Source organism: Merops nubicus, unplaced genomic scaffold (genome assembly GCF_000691845.1).
Source record: "Merops nubicus isolate BGI_N331 unplaced genomic scaffold, ASM69184v1 scaffold2083, whole genome shotgun sequence".
Taxonomy (NCBI): Eukaryota; Metazoa; Chordata; class Aves; order Coraciiformes; family Meropidae; genus Merops; species Merops nubicus.
Window position 1 is genome coordinate 48528 of NW_008596733.1, and position 22731 is coordinate 71258.

At 38.9% G+C, this 22731-nt stretch overlaps 1 protein-coding gene across 1 annotated transcript in view; it reads right to left on the minus strand.

Annotated features, from left to right (window-relative positions):
* Positions 1-22731, minus strand: part of INSC (inscuteable homolog (Drosophila)) — an 89333-nt gene that overhangs the window by 17306 nt on the left and 49296 nt on the right. The window contains exon 7 of the mRNA XM_008936448.1: positions 1934-2105. Coding sequence (XP_008934696.1) covers positions 1934-2105 — 172 coding nt within the window. The remainder of the gene's footprint in view (positions 1-1933; positions 2106-22731) is intronic.

Genomic DNA, 22731 nt, shown 5'->3' on the forward strand with positions numbered 1-22731 from the left:
TCTCTAGACCCCTCAACAGTTTGATTGCACTTCTTTGGACACAGTCCAGCCCAGTATTTGAGGTGTGGCCTCCCCAGTGCTGAGTACATGGGGACAATAACTGCCTTAGTCCTGCTGGCTACACTATTTCTGATACAAGCCAGGATGCTGTTGGTGGTCTTGACCACCTGATCATCTGTCACATTGTTAGGTGCTTTATAAGCAATATTGACTTTAGACACCTTCATTTGAACCACAAAAGTATGAGAAGATGGTAAATATGAAACTAGACACGAAGCGTTTCTAGTGTTCCTCTAATTAATGAGATGGTCTACCTGACATAGCATCTTACAGGGAGTCCACTGACTGTTGCTCGACATAAAGCTTCATATAACTAAATCAAAAGAAATACAGGAGGCCAAAGGCTATCAGTAACTGATGCATAAGAGGATAATTCTGCTATCTATCCTATTCTTTAGAACAAGCTATATAAACATGTTGCCTATCTCTAAACCTATTTCTCTATAATCAAACATCGTCCTACATATTTTCCAGCTTCAATAACAAGAACTGAAAACACAGATACCTGTTAATTCCTTGCACATATGTATTTTAACTGAGATCTGAATCACCTGGTAATTGAATTTCAGCATGGTTTAAATATTAAACATATTACAGTAATTGAATTACTGCGTTATAAATATTCCAAGGAAACTGATGTGTGATTACTGAAATGGCTCTTCCAAAGTCATACATGTTCTATTTTTAATGCTCACATTTCTTGAGCAGAATTTATACTGCTAAAATTCCTGTGGAACTTAAACAGTGACAACTGGGGAAATGCTCTACTTTTTAATGCCTTCTGGATAGGCTGGTCAGACTGTCCTTGACTGTGGTACACTGTAATAACCAGGAAAATCATCCTAAGTAAGTCAGGTCAGGTGTCACTAGCAGTCTAGCTACAGCAAAACCAAGCTTAGTACAGGTTAGTTCCACCCAATGGATTCAGGGCAGGCTCAGGCCAGAACCCAAGCACCAATATTTGATGCTGAATACTCTGATCATCAGGAATAAATTGTTTCCTTTATTTCTGCAGCACTAGTTCTGTTTGGGCATATCAAATAATGCCTAAGTACACCCCAGATCATTCCCACCCACTGCAGACTCCTCAAACACTGGCACTAGTTTACTTTTTTCTTGTTCTAGTGAAAAAAAAAAAAAGAAATAAACAAACAAAAAAAAATACCCAAACCAACATGCATGAAAATTGAAGTACTGTAGTCTGACTGTAATCATGGAGCTCAGAAAAAAAATATCCAGGTGTATTGATACTATTACAGTTATTACAGTGCCAGAAAGAAGAGATTCCTCTCTTTTTAAAGTATTGAGACTCATAGTCCTATTTTTCTGAAGTGCCCTCACTGACTCAGGTTAAGAAAAAGCTGCTTATACCTTTGCCTCATTTTACCATAGATCAGAGTCCTAGACACTAAAGACAGATCTTTTACTTCATTGTAACAATGCCCATAGATTATAGCATACTGTACTTTTCCTCTGAAGTATCATACAAATACAGATGCAGTGGTGAGCTTGAGTTCTAGCAAGTTAAGGAAATACAACAGGCATGAAGGTCAGCAACTATTAGAAACTAATCTTTTGCAGACAAACATGGGATGAGCATTCTTTGCTGAGTCTTTCCTGTGTCTCTTATGGTAGAATTTCACACATATTGTTTTGACAAATATCCATAAATTCTATTCAACTATGGACTGGAGCAAAAAAAATATTATGTAACTACAGAATGCTCTAATTCAGAATTAAAAATTACTGAGTTCTTTCATCTGTTAAGGAAAGAATGACAAACATTATCTAAGGAATATTTCTAATGAAAGAGAGCTCTACTCCAATGTGTTATTTTAACTGGAAAGAGTCAGAAGTCCCATAAAGAACTTACTAACAACTGCTGTTACAATTTCTTCCATATTTTCCAGAAAGCTGCTGAGATGCTGAGTGAACGTGAGATGTGGAGACGTGATCTGTGCAATTACTGCTGCTGCTTCTGCATGAGTAGCTTCAGAATGGCTGTTATCAGTAAGAATGTCAGCAAGGCACAGTATCCCATCAACCTATGGAAAAACAATGGGTATAGGTTGGAAATAGTCCAGCAAATACTTTTGCAACCAAAGATAAGTGTACAGTTCTCTTTTCTTGGCTGTGGCTAAACTACTCAGTTTATTTTCAAAAATTACTTGAACTTGGTGGCATTTATGACATAAGAAGTTTTAATTTAGCAAATACAAATAAGTTCAGCATAAAAAATTGTTGACCAGCAAAAAGTCTTTCATTTCCTTCTCCCTTAATGTTTCTGCTGAATTGATTTTGGTCAAACAAGTCTTTTCTGACAGATGACTCACGTTAAACATTAATCCCAAAATAAGCTCTGATAAGCAAATGCTAACTGCTGCTATATCACAGCCTCATTTAGGCTCTTGTCTGACTGTGTCCCATTCTGACACTTGAGTCTGAGTGGACAGTAAGTTCTTCACGTACATAGTTTTTTGCCACTTTTTTCTGAGCTCATCACAAAGCCAGTGCATGATTCCTGAATAATTCACCACATTGTCAAGCAGGTTGGTAGATGTGCTTAAAGGGGAGAAAGCATGAAGATTTAGGTAATTAATTATGAGCATGTTTATGGCAAATTCACATAAATTCACTAATTAAAAACTTTACATTAATAAACCTAATGTAATTATAGGAAGTTTACAAGTGCTCAGAGCTTTTACAAAACTTCACTGAGTAATGGTTTTTAAAAATGTCCTGATTTGTTTTTTTTATCTGAAGTTCTGAAAAAGTATGGGGTCAATTGTATTTGTTACTTGTATACTTTATAGATATGAAGAAGAGTTATGAAGGCTCAGCACTGAAATAAATAGTCAAACAAAAACAAACCCACATCTATGTTGTATATTCACAAAGACTCTTTCTTAGGTCTGTTGCTCAAACTGCACCCTCTGTCTACTCAAAGCTTCCTCAGGACATGAATGTTAAGTGCTATGCATTATCACCACAAAGGGTATTTAGCAAATCTTTTATTCAGTTTTGTTATTTATTAATACAGAATGTTGAGTTATCTTAATTAATTACTCTGCAATGGGCATGAATTAAATTATTTGATAAGTACTGACAGTTTCTGGATTTTAAAAGAAGAGCTCTCAGATTGATGGGAGTAAAAATTACCCTCTGGAAGATCATTCACGGAGATGCACTTTTTAATAGACAATAGACTATATCATTGGAACTCTGATAACACAGATAAATACAAAAGAAATTAGATCTCTATTTTTCCTGAGATTACAAATGGGATTTAGTGTAGAAGCTCAAGTACTGGCAAGAAGAGGAAGAATAAATTTTCAGCGTTAAACTTTTTCCTTGACAAGCTTTCAACATTAATCTACCTACAGCAAAATATTTCCTCCTAGTTATGGCAGAATTCTACAGCTTGAAACAGCAGATTCACATAATTCACTTGGCTTCAAGGTATATTAATAGATCTCAGAGTCAAGAATTAATATATGTCCTCACAAGATGATTTAGTAGCCCAAGTGTGCTAGACAATATCATATGCAAAAACCCCCAGCTTTATCACCTTGAAACCTCCCCAGATCACACCTTGTCTGGGCTCCAAAGGATGCTAATAACAACAGTCAGTGTAAAAAGTTAAATATATTCCAAGGCATTCAAAAACTACTTCAACAAGAAACTTCTTCTAGGATCTGATAACAGGATGTAGCATTCTTCAGCTTGAAATTTACTGGTTACAATTCACTTGGCCAATTCTTATTCAATGACCTCGACAAAATGACTTGAGAGTAGTTTTATGCTGTTGCAGAACATGTAATGGCTTATGAAAGGCAGGTGAAGCACACAGATTTTTCCACCACCACTGATTGTTTATAACTACACTATAAAATAAAAGCTTCTAACAATACAAGGCTGTACTTAACTTTTAAATCAAATATTTGATTTTTTCTGTTTGCTAAGTAATTGTTTTTTGAAATTGGGAGTTGCTAAATGGTAAATAGAAGTGGATATATGTTTTTACGCAGCATAAAGATAAAACATGTATATTGGATCCATGAAAAGCAACGTTTGTTAGTGTTTCTTCTTTCTATTCAGATTCATGCAAAATACTAACAAATTCAGCCTAAGATTTACCCCATACACTTTCCTCTCCCATCTTAAATATAGAAAATAAAATAATTCTGCTTCAGCAGGCAACCCCATTTATAAGTGTCTAGCAATAAATTTTAAAATGACAGGGGAACAATCTAATAAAAGCACTTTAACATCCAAAAAGAAATTGCTGCTCAAAGCATTTTTATAATTAGCTTTCACACTGAAAGGAACTTTGGATGGCTGCCCTGTTTTCTGTTTAATTTTGGTGAAGTAATCAGCTAAATGTCAAATCTGTTCATCACCTTGGCAATACAAAAGAACCAGTTAGCCAGATAATGCAAACAAATGAATTCCATGAATGCAACAAGATGTTGTGGAGACCCTGCATTTGAGGAATAGCGTTCAGTAAATGCTCAATCACTAATATTTCAGTATTGATAACTGGAAAAATGCCAGGAACTTACATCCTTATGAGCATAGACCTGTTATAGAAACTTAATCCAAGTGACAAAATAAATGTGTGACCACTTCACTGCATAGACCAAGTCTTCTGAAAGAAAAATAATTTCTTTTCTCTGCAACAGGAATGAATGGGTTCTGGGGCAGCCCTCTCTTTATTCCAGCATGCCTGTTCTTCCTCCTAAAAAATGTTGAATAAAACTAGACATCTGTTAAAGACGCCCATGCAGAACTTGGGATGAATTGCGTTAATGACTTCATGAATTGCAGTATCAGACACCACAGTCTTAACTCTCTGCTTTCCATAAGGGAGTCCAAGGCAGGCTTTCCAGGCCACTCTTAAACCAAGGCCTATTGCCTTCTTTTTAATTATGCCTGTCCTCATGTGTATAAAATGCTGCTGAAGGCCTTTTCTCAAACTATGGCTTTCCCTAACGTTCCTGTTCACCCACTCCTAATATTAAGATGATAACTGCGTACTGTTAAACTTTCTCAAAGGTTTTTTTTTCATGTTCTCTAAACTGATCTCCCAAATTCATCTCACTGAGACTGGAAAGCCTTACAGGCTATTGGCTGATTTCCCACTGCCAAAACCATGGATAACACTATCAGCCTGCAACTGGGTGTTTCTGGTAAGCAGCACAAGCAGGTTCCAAAGCAGTTATAAAGGAAGAGTGGAAGGGAGATGTTGAGATCCAGATATAAGACAGTAAATGTGATTTCCACCTCACCTCACACGCACACACACAGGGGGTCACCTCTTAAACATTGTCTCAAGCTTCTCAGAAGAATAGAGGAGAATTTCAAAAGCAGAGGCTTCATCAAACAGTCAAGAACTGGCAGATCAAAGTTGTGGTTTTTTATCCTTTCACACATGCTGTGTATTAGCACCTCCAACCTCAAGATAGGACAGGTTAACTACATAGGTGAAGACATGAACACTTGCAGACTAAATAGAAAATGCATAGTGGGATAAAAAACCCAAACACATTAAAATTCATGGGATGAGGAGGAGGGAGACAGAGAAGGAAGGAAAGATTATGATATTCAGAAAGTGTTTGAATCCCCTGCTCAGCATTCTTTGGACAAAATCCACTTCACTCCTCAGACCATCACATGAACCATGAAGTTACTTCACTCTTCTGCAACTCCATCGGAAACGTCAGCCAGCAGAATCCATATGCTGTTATTTTGGACAATTTGTTACTCATGAAATGGATTGCTGGTCATCAAAGCTGAAGTATATCCTATGACAACTTCTGTAATTTATTCTGCACCTGTAGAAGGCCTACAAGTCTTGTGGATTTCTGTTGAAAGAAAGGAATGGAAGAGGACAAGAGACTCCTACCTTGCACCCAGTGATCATGCACGTTTGGACAGCTGTCCTGCCTGGTGCTCTGCAGATATACTCTACCTCAGCTCCACTCACTGAGAGCCATACCGGTTTAGATCAGATGAAGATTTGGTCAGCTTTCTCAAGTGAGATGATATATTAATAGGCTGATGCCATTAAAACTTCCACAAATGCTATTCCAAGTAATCAAAGCTATTGCAGCAATTCCATGGCAGCATTAGTGACCACTGAACAAAACCACAATGATTTTTGTAACTATTACTGTACAACAATGGCCATAGGATCTAATTTATAAGCCATATTGTGTACCCTACAGAATAGTCTGGGGCTCAATATGAGTTGAATGGTTCCTAACTCTGTAGCTTTAAAACTTCTGGCAGTAATCTCAGCTTTGTATCTGAACCGGCTGTGAGTGGATGCTTTGGTTCATGGCAACTTCAACTAAAGCTTTCCTTTTGAACTTCTTTCCCTCAGAATGTGGTACAGCTAATGAAAAGGAATCTGTTGTTCCTTTTACTTAGCCATCAAGGGGCAGTGTGAGGATAATGATCTATATGAAGAACATTGTTAAATGACATGAAAAAAAATCACCTAAAAAAAAAGAGTCAGTTGGCTCTATCAGCTTGAAGGATGCATTAAATGTGGCAATGCCTAAGCAGCAACCTTACAGCTATGCTGCAGGGAGAAACAAACTGAGCAAGATGAAGCAACAAGTTCCTTATCCTGGGCTGACTAGGAGTGGAAGGATAAGCAGCATGTAAACCCTTTGTCCCTGTGAAACTGAAGGAAAGCAGTCAAGCAGCCACCTCAAGTGCATGTTCTTCGGCACTCAGAGATGCTATAAGCTTATTGCAAACAAAAAGTATATATAAGGGATACATTTCTGTTCCATGATAAGGGAACAGCTGGCTTTGTACTCCTTCAGTTTTGAGGAGTGGTATGAAAGGTAAGACAATCTTTAAAAGAAACCAGGAACTGCACTGCTATTAGCCTAGCAGCTCACATATTCCCACTCCCCTAAATCACAGCTTAAAGTGCTTCAAACTACCCTGTACAAACATAGGTGAAGCACCCAAGGGTACATTCAACTTTCCTCATCTACTCCTCACATGCCTCCAATTCTACAGCTGCTGACTGGCTGCAAAGGGCAGGAGGAGAAGAGACTGCAAAGAAATTCACTTGCAATTACTGACAAGTCATCTGCAGTACAGAACCTTCTACTCAACCACAGTTGGTATTTATAGAATTAGGATGCATTGATAAAACAGAAGAAAAATGAATGAGAAAAAATAAGTAAGGTGGGTTGGGGAAAAAAAATATTACAACAGCCTTTGTACTGGGCATTTATTACATTCCCTTTCTCATATACTGTCACAGCTAAAAGACTATCACAATAATCACTGTCTTATCTGTACTCTCAGGTGCATATAGGAATAGGGAAGAACTCTTTGTCTTCATATACAATAAAGTTAGAAATTAAGTTCTCTAAGCCATGTGACACATTACAGAAGCCAAAGGTTTCTCAGATTCTTTTGCCCTACATATGGGAGCAGATATACTGGCTTGGTTTTAACTTGCAGGAATCGATGCTTATTTGTAGGATTTTCTTGATATCTGCATTACAAATTCCAGAAAGTATATGCTTGTATCTTTTAAATAATGGATAAGGCTTTATATGTTATACTTTGGGGTCTGAATTTCATTAAAATGAAGCCATACAGACAAAAAAAGGACTTGGCAACAAGATCAGAAGAACTGTCATGTGTTATATAAGAATGCTGAACAAGATACTGGGACCTGAAGTCTGAATTAGGAAAAGACAGTACATTAGTAGTTTTCACCTAGCCCTCATTTTTATTTACCCTGGGGGATCATAGTCTGAGGGGAAAAAAAAAAAAAAAAAAACAAAACACACCAATCCAAAACCCCACACCTCAACTATTCCTGTAAACAAACAGGGGTTGGTTCCAAGGTTACACATAGCAGGGCACTCGAGAAAATGAGATGTGATCACTGAAAAAAACATGCTCCAATCATCTAGCTTTAAATAAATAATGTCACAGACACTTCATTGCACGAGGGCATATTCTCACACACCTGGTGTCTGGCATTTAAAAATAAGAACACTCTATCAACAAGTTTGATTACTTTGTATTATCTAGTTTTTGGTGTGACACCATGGATTTTATTTTCAAGAAGTGTCTGTTAGTGTACCTCTTCATAAGAAAAAAAAAAAAAATCCTGTTCACACCACATTTTTAGAGGATCCTCTTCATCCATTACAATTATGAGAAGTGCCTCCATCCAAAAAAAGCAGCATGGAGGTCACAGACAGAGAATCAGTCATTATCAGCTAATCTAACTCATCGTAGTGTCTTTCTTCTCTCAGGAAAAGTATCTGATAATCTTCCTGGTAGAATTTTTGATATGTTCAAGTCAATACTTTCAAACCTTAAAATGATTATGCTACAGAGTTAATAAAAGGGCTTATTTTTAATTATTACTGTAATGTGATATACAACTTCTTGTCTCATCAGATTAAAATTCTGAACAGGTAATTACATCATGAAGTTAGAAACAAACCTAACCTTACCCTACACTTAAAGTATAACTACAAGAACACCACAGCAGAAAGCAGAGTTACACTGGAAAGGCAGAGGGAGTGAATGAGCACAGGATGTTGCCTTTTTGCTGTTACTTTAAATTGGAGATTCAGCAAAGACATTCAGAAACAGATTCTTATCCAAAGAATTTTCCTGCAAATATTTCTAATTTCAATGGTGTCAGCAGGTTTAGCCTAAAAAATAGTCTTGGAACTGTAAGGCCTCTACAGTATTTGAACCACATGTACACTAATTAAATGCATAATAACAACAGGACATTTCACTAATAGAATGTATTAAATACATACAGCAACTTGCCCAGAAAACTGTTTTTAAGTCTAAATTTACATAATTGTCAAAATTGCCTCAGTGCATCACCCATGTTGTTCTAAAACTTTTTGTTGCTTTTAAGAAAAGCACTAGGAGGTACCAAGTGTTTATGTAATTGTTTGCTACATTCATTACTTCACAATGGCTACTCGATTATATTAATAAATTAATTTAAATAAATTAGCTCCAGAACTCGCCTTGTATGTGCCAGATTTTTATTAACAGAGAATTTTTACAAGCCAGTTATTGAGCTTTATGATAGCCACTTATAATGAAAACACTCACAGCACTTTAGCTATAAAACTTTTAGTGACCAACTCAATAAGAGTCCATCTGTGTTGTAATAACAACAGAGGAAATTGCTACCCTTATGCAAACAATAATTTCAGAAAAGTGAAAAAGCAGCAGTTTTCATCTGGTGAAAATTGATAGAACTTACTGGTGGCAGCAGACTCAAGCTGTTTGGTTCTATGATTCCTCTCCTGACAGTTAAGAAAATCTCCCTGGATCTCCTACAAACATTGATTAACTTCCACGAATGCACTGGCAACAAATTCATTTCAGACTTGCTTTAAGCATAAGAAAATCAAGCTTAAAACCAAGTTTTTGCATGGAATCTTTATAAGCAGTCAGAGGTCTACCCTGAGCCATCAAGTAAAATGTTCTCAGAGATTTTTCTCTCCATTAACACTTTCCAATACTGTTTTTTTGTCAAATATAGCTGCTATATTAATTTGATACTAGAAGAAATAAGAACAATGCTAAAAAAAATGAGAAAATGGATTATTTTACAAGCTGAATTTTAAGTTTTCTTCTGCTCACTATTTTTTGCTGCCTTACCAGGTCTCAAAGGATAACAAACATGCATTAGAAGTTAAGCTAGTGTTTGAATGCTGAACAATACCACAAATTTGTTTATGCTTTCAATAGAGGTTATTTTTGCAGCAAGAAAAGACAGTTACAACTTAGCACTTCAATACAGGGGCAGTTCCAATCTGTATTCAAAATCATATTTGCAAGTCAGGCCTATTTTCATACACTGATCTCACATCAGAAAATGATGTCAGAACCCACTGAAATGGAGTTTACCTAGTAAGCAGATTCCAGCTTCAATAGCCCAGCATCTTCTCTCATTATTTTAGATGGAAAAATGTGTAAGCATAAGGTTATGGCAAAGATGAAACCTCAGTGAAGGCATTATGGTATGACAAAGACAAAACCTCAACTTGCCATATTTTAGCTAAGATGATTCATAGAGCTGGGAAGACAAGCATGCTGTTGAGGGAAGTTCCAAGTGCTGTTCCAATTCTGTCATCCAGCCTCTGCCTGTTTTTCTAATAGTGCCCCTGATCTATGAGCCAGTTTGTTCACTCTTAGAATAATACTCGTAGATGCTATGACAGAAGGAATCTAGCAACTAACAAGTACTAAATATTAGAATTCCCCAGTACCACTCAAGGTTTGCCCCACATAAGCAGTGAAGCTCTCATTCCATAATGCAAACCAACCTAATCCTCCAGATCTGTAAAGCCCAAGCCTGGGCTAGAAATTTCATGTGATCAGGCTTCATTCTGCTGCCTGCCAGTCCATAAATAACACAAGAGGAGCCACTGCAGCTCTCCACACAAAGGGTACAGGGCTTCCCCTGGCTCCAAGAAAGGCTCCCAGGATTAAGTTCTATTCTCTTTTGTTTCAAAAGGGAAGAAGATGTAACATCATGGGAGACCTGGAAGAGCTGCTAGAAAAGGGTGACTAGTACAAAACAGGGGTATAAACACATCACTCTGAAATCAGAACTACCCAAGATCTGATTTGGCCAAAGAACTTAACTTTAGATCAAAGTATAACCAACTTTTCTAGAAGGACTTCAATTTCAGTTAAAGATCAGAGAATCTGGGAGGAAGAAAGCTCCATTTTGAAGGACAGTGCTTTGCTGGACACTGGGATGAAATTGTGGCTTATCGGATTCTCTCCTGGCACTTGCTTGCAGTGCTCTCTACCTTTCCCTCAGCACAACAAACTGAATAAATGTCATTTGCTTGAGGAACTATTTTAGAATAATTCACATTGTGAATAAAATATCAAAACAAATATGTTTACAATATTTCAGCTCTACAGCCAACAAAGAACAAAAGGATGTGAAAGTGTTTCTATTTATATCAGGGTTGGGAGCTCTCTCAGCTCCCTCTCAGTACAGCTGGATCCAGCTTCACTGGGCAGCAGGTAGAGCCCTGGTAACATTCTTCTCACTCTTGGGAAACAACAAAACTGAGCCAGCACTGTAAGCAATGACTGATAGTGACTGTAGGAAACAGCCGGTGCAAAGATGGTGTTCTATCACTCTCACTGTTTTTTTTTATCAGAGGTGAATCCAGTGTATTTTTGAAATTTACTTTGACTGATGTCTGGGGAAGAAGTAATACAACTTCTTTTTGTATTTGTTGAAAACTACACAAGCCAAGACTCAATGTAAATGAACTATGCCAAGTTCGAAGCCAACAAGGGAAAAAGTAATCAGTGCAAATAATTTTTAAAAATAACCCACACTTTTTATTCTCACTAATCACAAAATTAGTAGCCTCCAAACAAAAAGTTCAGGCCAATATCTCTTACATAGTTTCTTCTGCTGTCTACATATAGCTTAGAAGAAGAGATGCTCTACTAAAGATCCTTCAGAACTTTGTCTTGGACTGAGACTTGGTGTGCCAATAATCACTGCCTCTCTCACTTTCCAGGAACAGAGAGCATGCTACAGGCTTAGTTTCACACCAAATATGTGAAATGTGCCTTGCAATTCAGGCACATTAATCTTAAGACAAACAGAAGTCTTATTGTTCCCTGGTGAAGTTAGGAGCCACCAATAAGTCTTTCCACAGGATCAAGACACAGTTGAACTAAAAGCTGTTCCCGCTTTCCTTATTGTCCCAAATTTCACTATAGGTCTTTACAGTTACAAATACTTTCAGAGTGTCTAATCTAAAGTTCTCTTTAATAACATAAACAACAGTTGTTAAACTGAACAAGTGGGCTTTTGTTTTTAAAATATTTGTAGAATTGTCAGTTCTTGAAGAGACTTTGTGGGGGGAGTGTGTAGAATAGTTAGCACCACAGGGTTTTGCTCTGTGACTGTACTCTTTCCTAATACCAATATCATTTATTTCCATATTGTTCCACATCAGAATGATTTCCATAATGGAAATAGCCAAGATAGCAGCAATGCTGTTGGCCTACTTGGATTTAATGCTTTCACTCAATGCCTTCCAGCAGTTTTTCCTGAAAGCTTATCTACCAGTTTTCACAACAATGTGAAATTTTGTTAACTATGAGGTCCATTAAATATAAATACATTTACTACATGCGTCTCCACAGTCCCAAAACAGCTAGGTTACTATTCATAGGTGCATGATACTGCCCATGAATATATACACATTTTAAGTAAGTTTCCACCTTGCTTTTCTTTCCTGGCACTGTTATGTCATTCTTGGAAGTAACAATGACTGATTGACTCTTTAGAGCACAACTTTTATAATTTAGCATTCAAGCCCCAAAGAGAACATCTGTATTTATAATAGCACTCAGATCTTCTCAGGTCCAAAGATCCATTCACTGAGAACTCTAGAGATTCATTAGTCACACCTATCAACTGAGCAAAGGTACTTTTATAGCACAGTAGATTCAAACTACCTTCTAGATGGTCCTTCCCATGGCAGAAAGCTAAGGCTTCCCACTCCTTAAGCACAAAGCCTGAAGGGTGTCTCTCTGTCATCACCCTAGCTAGCCATGATGGGCTGTTGTTGTTTGGATAATGAGGAACACCATTAACCAGAGGTAAAATACAGTAGTCACTACATACCAAGATGAATGGCCAAGCTAAACGCAAGAGCTAGTCTAAAGCCAGAGGACTTTAAAGGAAAGTGCAATCATTGTGTTTCTGTTCAGAACAGCTGCCCACAAACCATTCTGCTAAAAGAAAAAGAATGAAAAAGTCTAATCAGTCATCTTTTAATTAGCTGGAACAACTGATCTTTCTTAATTCAATTACTGAAAGTTACTGAAAATGTCTTTGACTGTTATATTCTTTGCTATCTTTCTATGTTGTTTTCTCTCTCCTGACACTCTGAAATACCATTCCTTGGTATAGGTTCACCCTGAGTGGCTTCTTTTTAGGACCAGAATTCAGCACTCATGCCTTTCTTTAAAAACTAAGAGGAAAAAGGAAAGAAGAAAGCTAGCATCTTCTCTACTTAAAATGACTTCCTTTTCAATTACCACTTTCAGCAATTGCCATACTTACGTTGTATCTTTTTTTTTCTGTGAGAAAAATCAATTGTAATTACATGAGTATGTCTCAATTACCTGTCCTTTCTTGGGATGAAAATCTTCATCTGATTAATTGGACTTCTCTGTCCTAATGGCTTCTCCAACGCCCTAGGTCCTAGGTGCCTTACCTTTGTCATATATTTTGTAGCAAGTCCTTCATTTTGACCAGTTTGTACAAGAAATAAATCCTTTTAGCAGAGAAGTGGAAAAACTGTGCCAAAAATTAAATGCAAGTGTGTTGTTTCATTTTTAAAGGAGCCTGAAGGGAAGAGGAAACAAAGAAGATGTGGTGGGTTAACCCTGGCTGAGCAATTCACCCCCACAAAGCCGCTCTATCACCCTCCCTTTTCCCCTCCTTCCTCCACAGAGCAAAAGGGGAGGGGAAATAAGATAGAGACAGAAGCCTTGTGGGTAATAACAAGAGCAGTTAATTAGAAAGGAAAAGTTAGGCAATGTGGCACGCAGAAGCAAAGAGCAAACCCAAAGATTGGTTCTCTCCTTCCCATCCCCGGGCGATGTCTGGCCTTTCCTGGGGAGCAGGGCTCCAAACACGCAGCGGTTGCTCCAGAGGAGTGAGGAGTAGCCTCCCCTCCCCCACTTTGTACCAGCTCTATAGCTGAGCTGACATCATATGGTATGGAATGTCCCTTAGGTCAGTTCAGGTCAGCTGTCCTGGTTAGATTCTGCCCACTGTGGGGGGAATGTTAGAAAGAGCCTTGGTGCTGTGTGAGCCCTGCTCAGGGGTAGTCACAACCTGGGTGTTAACAACCCCCTTCTAACTCTCAGTGCAAAGACTCTGCACCAGGAGGCTGCTATGGGAAAATCAGCTCAGCCAGACCCAATACAGAAGCAGCACACAGAATTTTCACTCAAAGTAACAGCAATATCTCTTGCAATATGACTTAGATGGCAAAGCCAGTAGAGCAAAGGTGTAGGGTGTGCTTCTCAACAGGAGCTGACACTGCAGCACAGCAGTGCCATGGGCTGAAGAATTCAAATACTGCCAGTTCCCTGGGGCACAATTCCTCAAAAATCCTCTTCTGAGTAAGAGGAAAAGCAATTCCTTACATACAGTAAATTCCTCTTACAGCAGCAGGAAGTCAGGAAACATGGTTTCCTCCATGAGTATTTCCTAGGTGAGATCTTGTGGCTTGTAACCCAGGTATTTCTTTCAGGGTACAGGATGTGATAGAAGCACTCTATTGGTAGTAAGAAAAAAAAGGTGCCTTATCCCTTTTAATAACTTTCCTCAAAAGAAATCAAGTATCTAGCTCAAAACTAAATTGTGAACCTCTTCTAACAGCTCTGACTTGCCTTCTCTTTCATTAAAATCCTTTACTCAGCCTAGGCAGTAGTACAATATCATGTTTGGATCAGCCATGAAGTTCATGTCAATTATTTGAGGCAGCTTCTTACTCAAGTCATTTAATGTTGCTCTTACACCCTGTGCTATAAAACAAAAATAAAAATGTACTTACCTACCACCACGTAACACTTGGATAAAAGCCATTGCAACTATGTTACCTATTATTAAAATAAGCAGTCATTTCTCCAGAAATTATGTGAGTATATTTTGCAGTGAATAGTAACCTAATCAACAGAGAGTTCTGGTGATTTAATGGGTCAGTTGCAAAATACAGTGCTGCAACAGTGACAGTGTGCACTTCATAAGCAGCCTCTTCTGCCTAACGACTTCTGCACCTATGAAAACAATGCCAAAATCTGTAAATGAGCTGGGACAACTTGTCATTCGCCTATTCTTAAACTCTTTCTTGACTGCAAGACGAGTTACTTGAACATGCTTTCCTGAATCCAGCCTCTTCTCAAAGATCTAAAACAATTCCAGCATGTCCAAAATGCCAAAGCATCCAGTGCTTATGATGAAGTATTACAATATAAAAAAATAAAAATAATAATTAAAAAAAAGGGAAGGGGGAGGGGGGAAGAGGGTGCTAAACCAGTTAAAGATGAGAATTTTCTAGGAACTCAGATCATCATCATCATTGATCCTATTTAATAACCTGCTAATATCAGACACCGAGTAGGCATATAACCTGGAACTGAAATCTGAGTTCAGTAGCACCAGGTGCACGGGAACATTATTTTAATTCACTTCTCTTTGGCACTACAAGTCTGTTACTCCCAAACCCCTGTTCACGACAGCTATTTGTGATGCATGACTCTGGAGAAAACAATAAGCAGATGACACAAGTAGCCTCATTCCCCATGAAGCATCACACTGACCAGCCTCACAGTAAGCAGTACTTTCTTTAGGGAAAGCTGATACTCCATGCACATTGTCACATACCAAATACTGCACATTATGAGGGGTTTGATCTTCTTACAGCTTATTATCAATTCCCATTTATCTTTGGTGGTGTTACTGTTAGCAGTGCTTGAATTTTAAACATTAAAATAGGCTCTCTAGAGACTTCCTTCCCACCTACATGACACACATCTGGCATTCCTCCTTTTCTCACTCCTTTCTCACACCTTCCAGCCTATTCAGACTATTGCAGCTAAGTCCAGACTGTGACTCTGGAGCTGTGCTTTCCTTCTGTCCCCCCTTACCCCCGGTCTGCTCCACTTTTCCTCCATGCTTTTGGGGCTGATCCTGTTGCTCTTCAAGCAGCACTTCCAGGGCAGTAGGAGCAGGGGCATTTTTCCTCCACTCCCCAGGATGCTCTTGCGTTAGATGTTGCTTAAAGGTTGTGAATGAATGCAGTTAAACCAGAGTTTATCCTGTACTCGGGGTAGACCTGGGCAAGCCTGACCCAGCAGAAGGGGTGCTGTGCTGTGATCGCAGCCTCCACTGGGTGCCACTATTGCATAACGCAACGGGCGGATTGTGCCGCAGCAGTCAGGGGACTGGCAAAACCGACTTTCGGCTTGCACTTCACTCTCGTGGAGTTTTCAAACCACATTCGGAGAGTTATCACTCATTTTTTATGCCCTTAAAATGCCATACGATAATCTATTTAGAGACAAAAAAAACAGGGAGGATTTCACTCCTCTTAGAGTACTACAGCTAAAAGGCTCAAAAGTAGAAGTGCTCAGATTCTTTCCTGATTTTGTATTTGAATTAGCCTTTTAGCCCAACGACCGGATTTGTTCCTCCACATGCTAGCTGATAATCGACTTAGAACCTTATTCTGACCTACCTTTTTTAAACTCTGAAGGGACAATAGCCACATGCCTCTGAACAACCTGATCTACTTGAACATATCCCTGCTCACTGCAGCACGTTCAGACTAGGTGACTTCCCAACCCAAACCAGTCTATGATTCAATGTCTTTTTCTAAAGTGCTTTGATGACACCTTACCAACCACAAGGGTAAAACCTCACCATAAATCCATAGGTGACCTTAACAACACTCACCCAGTGAGCACCCTTAAACTGTGTGCACGTCAGAAGGATGCCAGTAACACTGAAAATACAACATCAGCCAGCTTGTAAATTAATGACAATTAAGTATTAGTTTTATAGAATGGGTGTAATTTCCACATGATGGTTGGTGGATAACCACAACCTGGTAGATACCAAATTTCATTCTAGTGTCTTAACCTGAGACCCAAAAATACTGAAGTTTGATGTTGTGAGTCACTTTCAAAAATTCTGACCATACAATGCAGTCACCTTTAGTCAGTCTGTTCACAGCATCCCTGCTCTCAAATTTTGCTTTATTTCCTTTTCGCAGGTATCTATTAAATAAAGAAATAATATATTTCATTTCAGTCTTACCTAATAGAAGAGTTTGAGAGCTTACATTAAACATGAAAATTTCTTACAGGCAAAAGACTTACGCAGAGATTTCATGCTATCCTTCCACAGAGATTTCATGCTATCCTTCCACACTGGAATCATTTGTCATACTCTTCATTTGACAGGCCTGACACAACCATGACTGTTTCAAGTTGCTGAATAGAGGAGAAGCAGTGTCTCAGTTTTTATAAAGCCTATTTTTATAACTTCTGGTCCTTCTTCTCACTCCTCTCAACACTCTTGCTTGGTAGACGGTGGCATTGCTAAGTACAAAAAAATTTCTATAGCTATGGATCTTTAAAAGGATCTTAGTCTTTTTCTAGCAGAAATCAAAAACATTTTCTTTAGATTCTGCTACATTCTGACATGGATTTTCCTGCAAAGGGAGGCTTATGTGACTCTGCCAACATTGGTTGTGTTATCACAGAGATGGGCCAAAAAGGAGAACATGTAAGCAGCTGGCTGATGGTACAGGCTCCTCTAAGGCAAAGAGGATACAGCAGGAAAAGAGAAAGAAAGAGACTATATGACAAACCAGAGAAATCAATAGAAGCAAACAGGAGCAAATAAACTCAGTCTTAGTCTGATCCACAGTTTTTCCACAGCCACTAAATCACTGGTGCCATGCAGCAAAACAGATCTCTGGTGCAGGTCTGGGTGCAACAAACAAGAGCAATGCCCCAAAGTTGCACCATTTCTGCAGCGCTGAGAAACTCAGAAGTGACTCTTTGTGGCTAAGGAGAAACAGCAATTCATTTGGCAAAGTGAACTGCTAAGTTGAAGAACTTCACCCAGGGCAGGAAACAAAACTACTTCCAAAAGAAGCTTGAGACAGGCAGCATTTCACATTACTACAACAGCACTGCCAGGGCTCTCTTCTCAGCACGCAGGTCCTTCTTCATCAGACATCATGTTATGCCTACGTACTGAATCACATTAAAAACAGCAACAAGATAAAACAACTGTCTACCTCCTCTTTAAATTGATGTGTGGCTATTAAACATATGTGCATGGACCTAAAGGAAGCGTCACAGATGGGAAGATCAAGATTATAAATCAATTTGTGCTAGCACAAAACTAGAAAATCCCTGTCTCTCTTTAAATAGCTGAACTGAAAATTTCTCAATGAGAGAAAGGCCCTGTTCTACTTCCAGGAATCTGGAACATATGTGTATTCTTTCCTATCTCACCAAAGACTAGAGAAACTGCCTGTTCACAGGCACCAGGTTGCTCAAAGCCCTGTCCAGCCTGACTTTGATGGTTTCCAGGGATGGGGTATATCAATCTCCTCTCCAGGAAACCTGTTCCATTGTTTCAGCACCCTCATCATAAAACATTCTTCCTTCTATCTACTCTGAATCTACCCTCTTTCCATCTAAAACTATTACCCCCTATAGCTACAGACCCTATTAAAAAGTCTGTCCTCATCTTTCTTATAGGCCCCCTGTAAGTACTGAAGCTTTCTGTTCTCCAGGCTGAACAATCCAAACTCTCTCAGCCTGGCCTCATAGGAGAAGTGTTCCAGCCCTCTGATCATTTTTGTGGCCTCCTCTGGACCTGCTTCAACAGGTCCATGTCCATCTTGTGCTGAGGACTCCAGAGCTAGATGCAGTGCTCTAGGTAGGGTGCCACCAGAGGACAGCAGAGGGGCAGAACCACCTCCCTTACTTGCTGGCCACCCTTCTGTTGGTGCAGCCCAGCATTTGGTTCTCTCTCATCTGTGAGCGCACATCGCCGGCCCATGTCCAGCTTTTCATCCACAAATAGCCCCACGCCCTTCTCCGCAGGGCTGCTCTCAATCCCTTCATCCCCATTTCAGCCCTGATTAATCTGTGGATTTTCTCTACGTACCAAAACACAACTGGAAGGGGAAGCCTGCCATCCCATGACATGCAGCAAAGTATCTCTGGAAATCGAGACTGCCTTTGCACATCAGTATGCCCTGATCCATACAATAGCTTGCTCATCCATTCCCAGGGACTGTGAATGAACAAGCTGAAAGTCCTTTCAAAAGGAAAAGCTCTAGACAGTGCTGGCAAGGGAAGGAACAGTCAGTGAAAGAGCTATTGTCTGGGAACTTAATGGTAGGCAAGAGAAGTAAGATAAAGTAACAGAGCAATACTGTTAGATGTTTAGTTTTTCAAAACCAGGATTATTATCTTAAATGGGTAAGATTAGTTTCCCAACAGCTCTTTAAATGTTTTTGAAGATGCTTTATGCTTTTTTAGTATAAATCAGGCTGAGTGCCAGGTCTAAGTGGTTTCCTGCAAAGAAGCCTAAGCAAAGAAAGAAAACATTATACTGACACACAAACATGCTGCTACATCACCTGCCATTAATTATTATTTAACCTTCATTTTTTATAGAAATACAGGAAGAGTCATATATATCATGGGTGAGCATCAGCTAGGCCACACCTCGTTACAAACATGAGGTAAGACAAAACTTACACAGTTAACTTCTTTTGCTTTTGTTCAGAGCACATGAAGGATATTTTACCTGAGTAATTCAATACTTCCAGCCCCAACTTATGATGCAGATCACAAGGAAAGGACACTGAGTTTCAGCTAATTAGTCAATTAGCTTACTGGGTTTGATTTCCTCTATTTTTTTTTTTTTTCTTCAACTAGCTTTAGGTAAGAAACCTCAGCTCCAGTCAGAGTTAGCATTTGGCCCATGCTACAGAGTCCGATGTACCACCACTGACAGGAAAACCCTGAGATCGTTTTGTGTTTCTATAATGCTGTTTGAGTGGGAAAGTGATACATCTAAGCACTCATTTAAACCAAGCAAATCTACTAGTAGAAAGTTTAGTGGCCAGCACTAAGACTGGTCAAAGCTGTTACCATAAAAAGAGTTTCCTGTATCTACTTTTCCCCTGTTTTGTAAGGAGGTTTCTCAGTTTGTTGCAGTGATAGGTACCAGAGAGGCCGAAAGAGGAAAAAAAGGGTACAAACCATGTGTTTTGACTATAATCTTGGCAAATGTTGGGTAAAAACAAACACAAGCAGCTGTATATACACAAAATGAGATGTTGCAAAATACAAATGTGTGAGTTCCCCTCTCAGCAACAGTATCCAGAGCTTGTGTGGCTTTTGAGCACTACTGGGACCCCATTTGCAAATGTTCCTTAGTAGCTGCAGCCTCACTGCCTAAGCCAGTGTGAACACGGTAAGTACTGTGATGCAAGAGGCTTGTTAACCCCGTATTGAACCCAAGGAAGGCAAGGAACACTCATGGGAGTGCAAGAACTACAAAGGTGGTTTTGGAAAAGAGCCAAAGTCTAAGTTAAGCATAAGCTGAGCTTTACGTATTTTACTAGTTTGAACTACTACTGAAAAACAGGTTGAAGGAATTTGTCAAGCTGAGAAGCTAACTCAGAATACGGATGCTCTTGCGAGGAAAAAGTTTTCTGCAGCACTCTCAGGTCCTGATTCTCACACCCCAATAGACAACCAATATTTGTTATCAAATCAAAGTAAGCCAAGTCACTTAGTCTGAGTGAGATCAGTTCATTTATGGATGCCTTAAAAACTCCAGCAGATGGGAAATAGAGAGTTATGTTTCCAACTGGCATGACACAAAGGAACCTGGAACCAGGAGAAATAACTTTTTCTTTTTGAGGGGTTTGGTCATTCAGTACTTTTCTAAGTGTAGTGTTATGTTAGTGTGGAGTTTCATAGCTGCAGTTGATGAAGAAAGGATTTTCTTCTTTTGATTTTTGGCAATGTGCATCCTTGAGAGTTCAGTCCTTCAAAATAAAATGTGTTCAGAAGTTTTGAAAGTCCATATTACACGAAGAAGAACAGGTATACAAGAAACCATATAGGGCACTAGAAAACTCCAAGAGTCACAGTTAATTCAGGCAGAAAAATAAATGTGACAGAAGCCTTAGAAGGGAAAATAGTGTTAGTACTGAATTCTTAGGCTCCAAAGGTGTTTAAATCCCTGTTGTGTAACCAAACCTATGTAGGTACGTTTTTCTTCCTGCAGAGGTCTAAAATCAGTGGGCTTTTAGGCAATTTCAAGGGTCAGCCGTACAAGGAAAGGAGGTTCTGAGCAGTAAACCCTCTGGCATTTTCTAATGAGTCACAAAAATCATCCACACTGAGTCATGAAGTCTGCAGCAGGACAGATCAGTAAGACTATTTAATTTCAGCAGAGACCTTGTGACAGGGGAGCTATCTAATGTGTCTGTCTCATTTAATAAGGATTTTCATCCCTATCTCTCCACACACTCCACACAGCTACAGCTATTTAACACATACAACATAAGCATGTTCAGTGTGTGTTTACATCTGGATACAAAGGCAGATATGTGATACAACAGTTTCCTACTGAGTGAGAGGAAAAGAATTATGAAAGCTACTCATCTGTTAAGTCTTTCTGTAAGGCCATGTCTTTCCAGTTTCTTTTCTGCCTCTATCAGGGACAAGAGGACTATTTGAGGTCCAAAATAGCTCTCTCCCTGCACTCTTTTTAAATGCTTCAATTGATTCTCATTAATCTCTGCCTTCAGTTTAGGAGCTGAGTAAGCTTCTTCTTTCATCTTAAAATTAAATTTGCTTGATAGATTATTATTATTATTATTAGGTAGGGAAAACCCACCTGTCATTTGATGTGTTGGCTTCTGTTCCTTCAGACGTCATTCGTGGATCATTTGCTGCCCTGATCATTGTCATCGCTTTAAGCAACACTTTAAATCATTACAGAAGAATCATCATCTGGTGATTTTCAAATTGTTTTTCATTTATAAAATTCTCTTAATGTCCTGACTTTTGAAACATAAATCTAAAGCTATTTGGAGAGCTTTAAATAAAATACTTAGTGAAATATAAAATCAATAGATAGCATAAAATACCAACATAACTGACTGCAAAAACCATGTGTAAATTATGTGAGAGCCAAACAAGTGTAGAGTGGTAACCTGGCACCAACTCAAATTTTCAAAATTAAGTTGGAGGGAATGGCAATCTACAGGCACAGCCACAATTTGATCTTGCACATTGAAGTGTACACCTCAGTAACCTGGCAGAGTCTGAGAACTTCCCTTTTCAGCTTCCAAAAAAATCTTTTTCAATGAAACTTATCTTTTTAAAGCAAGAGGAAAAAAAATCTGAGGCCTCTCTCTTCCACTAAAAAAATTGAGATGTATGTAAAGACAGAGATGAAGGATAGATAAGAAGAGAGGTTGTATCTCCTACAGTGACTGCATCATACAGAAGAACCAAATGCCAAAGTACTCCTAATTCCACCAGCTTTCACTGCATGAACACTGCTCTGGAACCATGGAAGAAATACAACAGAGCAGTGGCAAGATTTACTCTCAGCACATCATTAAAAATATCCAAATGCTTCTGCAACGCCTTTTCCTCATCAGGTCTTACTGAAATATGAGAAACCCCAAATAAAACAGGGCTGCTTTAACTGTCACAAAGTTTTTGCACATGGATGTGCTACCACAGACCCGTGCTTAAGCAATATGCCACTTTAAGCTCAGGACAAAGGCTTAAATATTAACTGCTGGGTTAGAAGACAGCCTGTACATTTGTTACCAATTTATAGACAGACTTATGTATCAATTCACTGCCTGCTATGCCTCTAATGAAAAGACAGACGAGGTTTGTCAAAAAGGTCTTGTACCTATTTCACAGAATCCCAGCATGGTAGGGGTTGGAAGTGACCTCTGGAGACCATCTAGTCCAACACCCTTGACTCCAGCAGGGTCACCTGGAGCAGTTTGC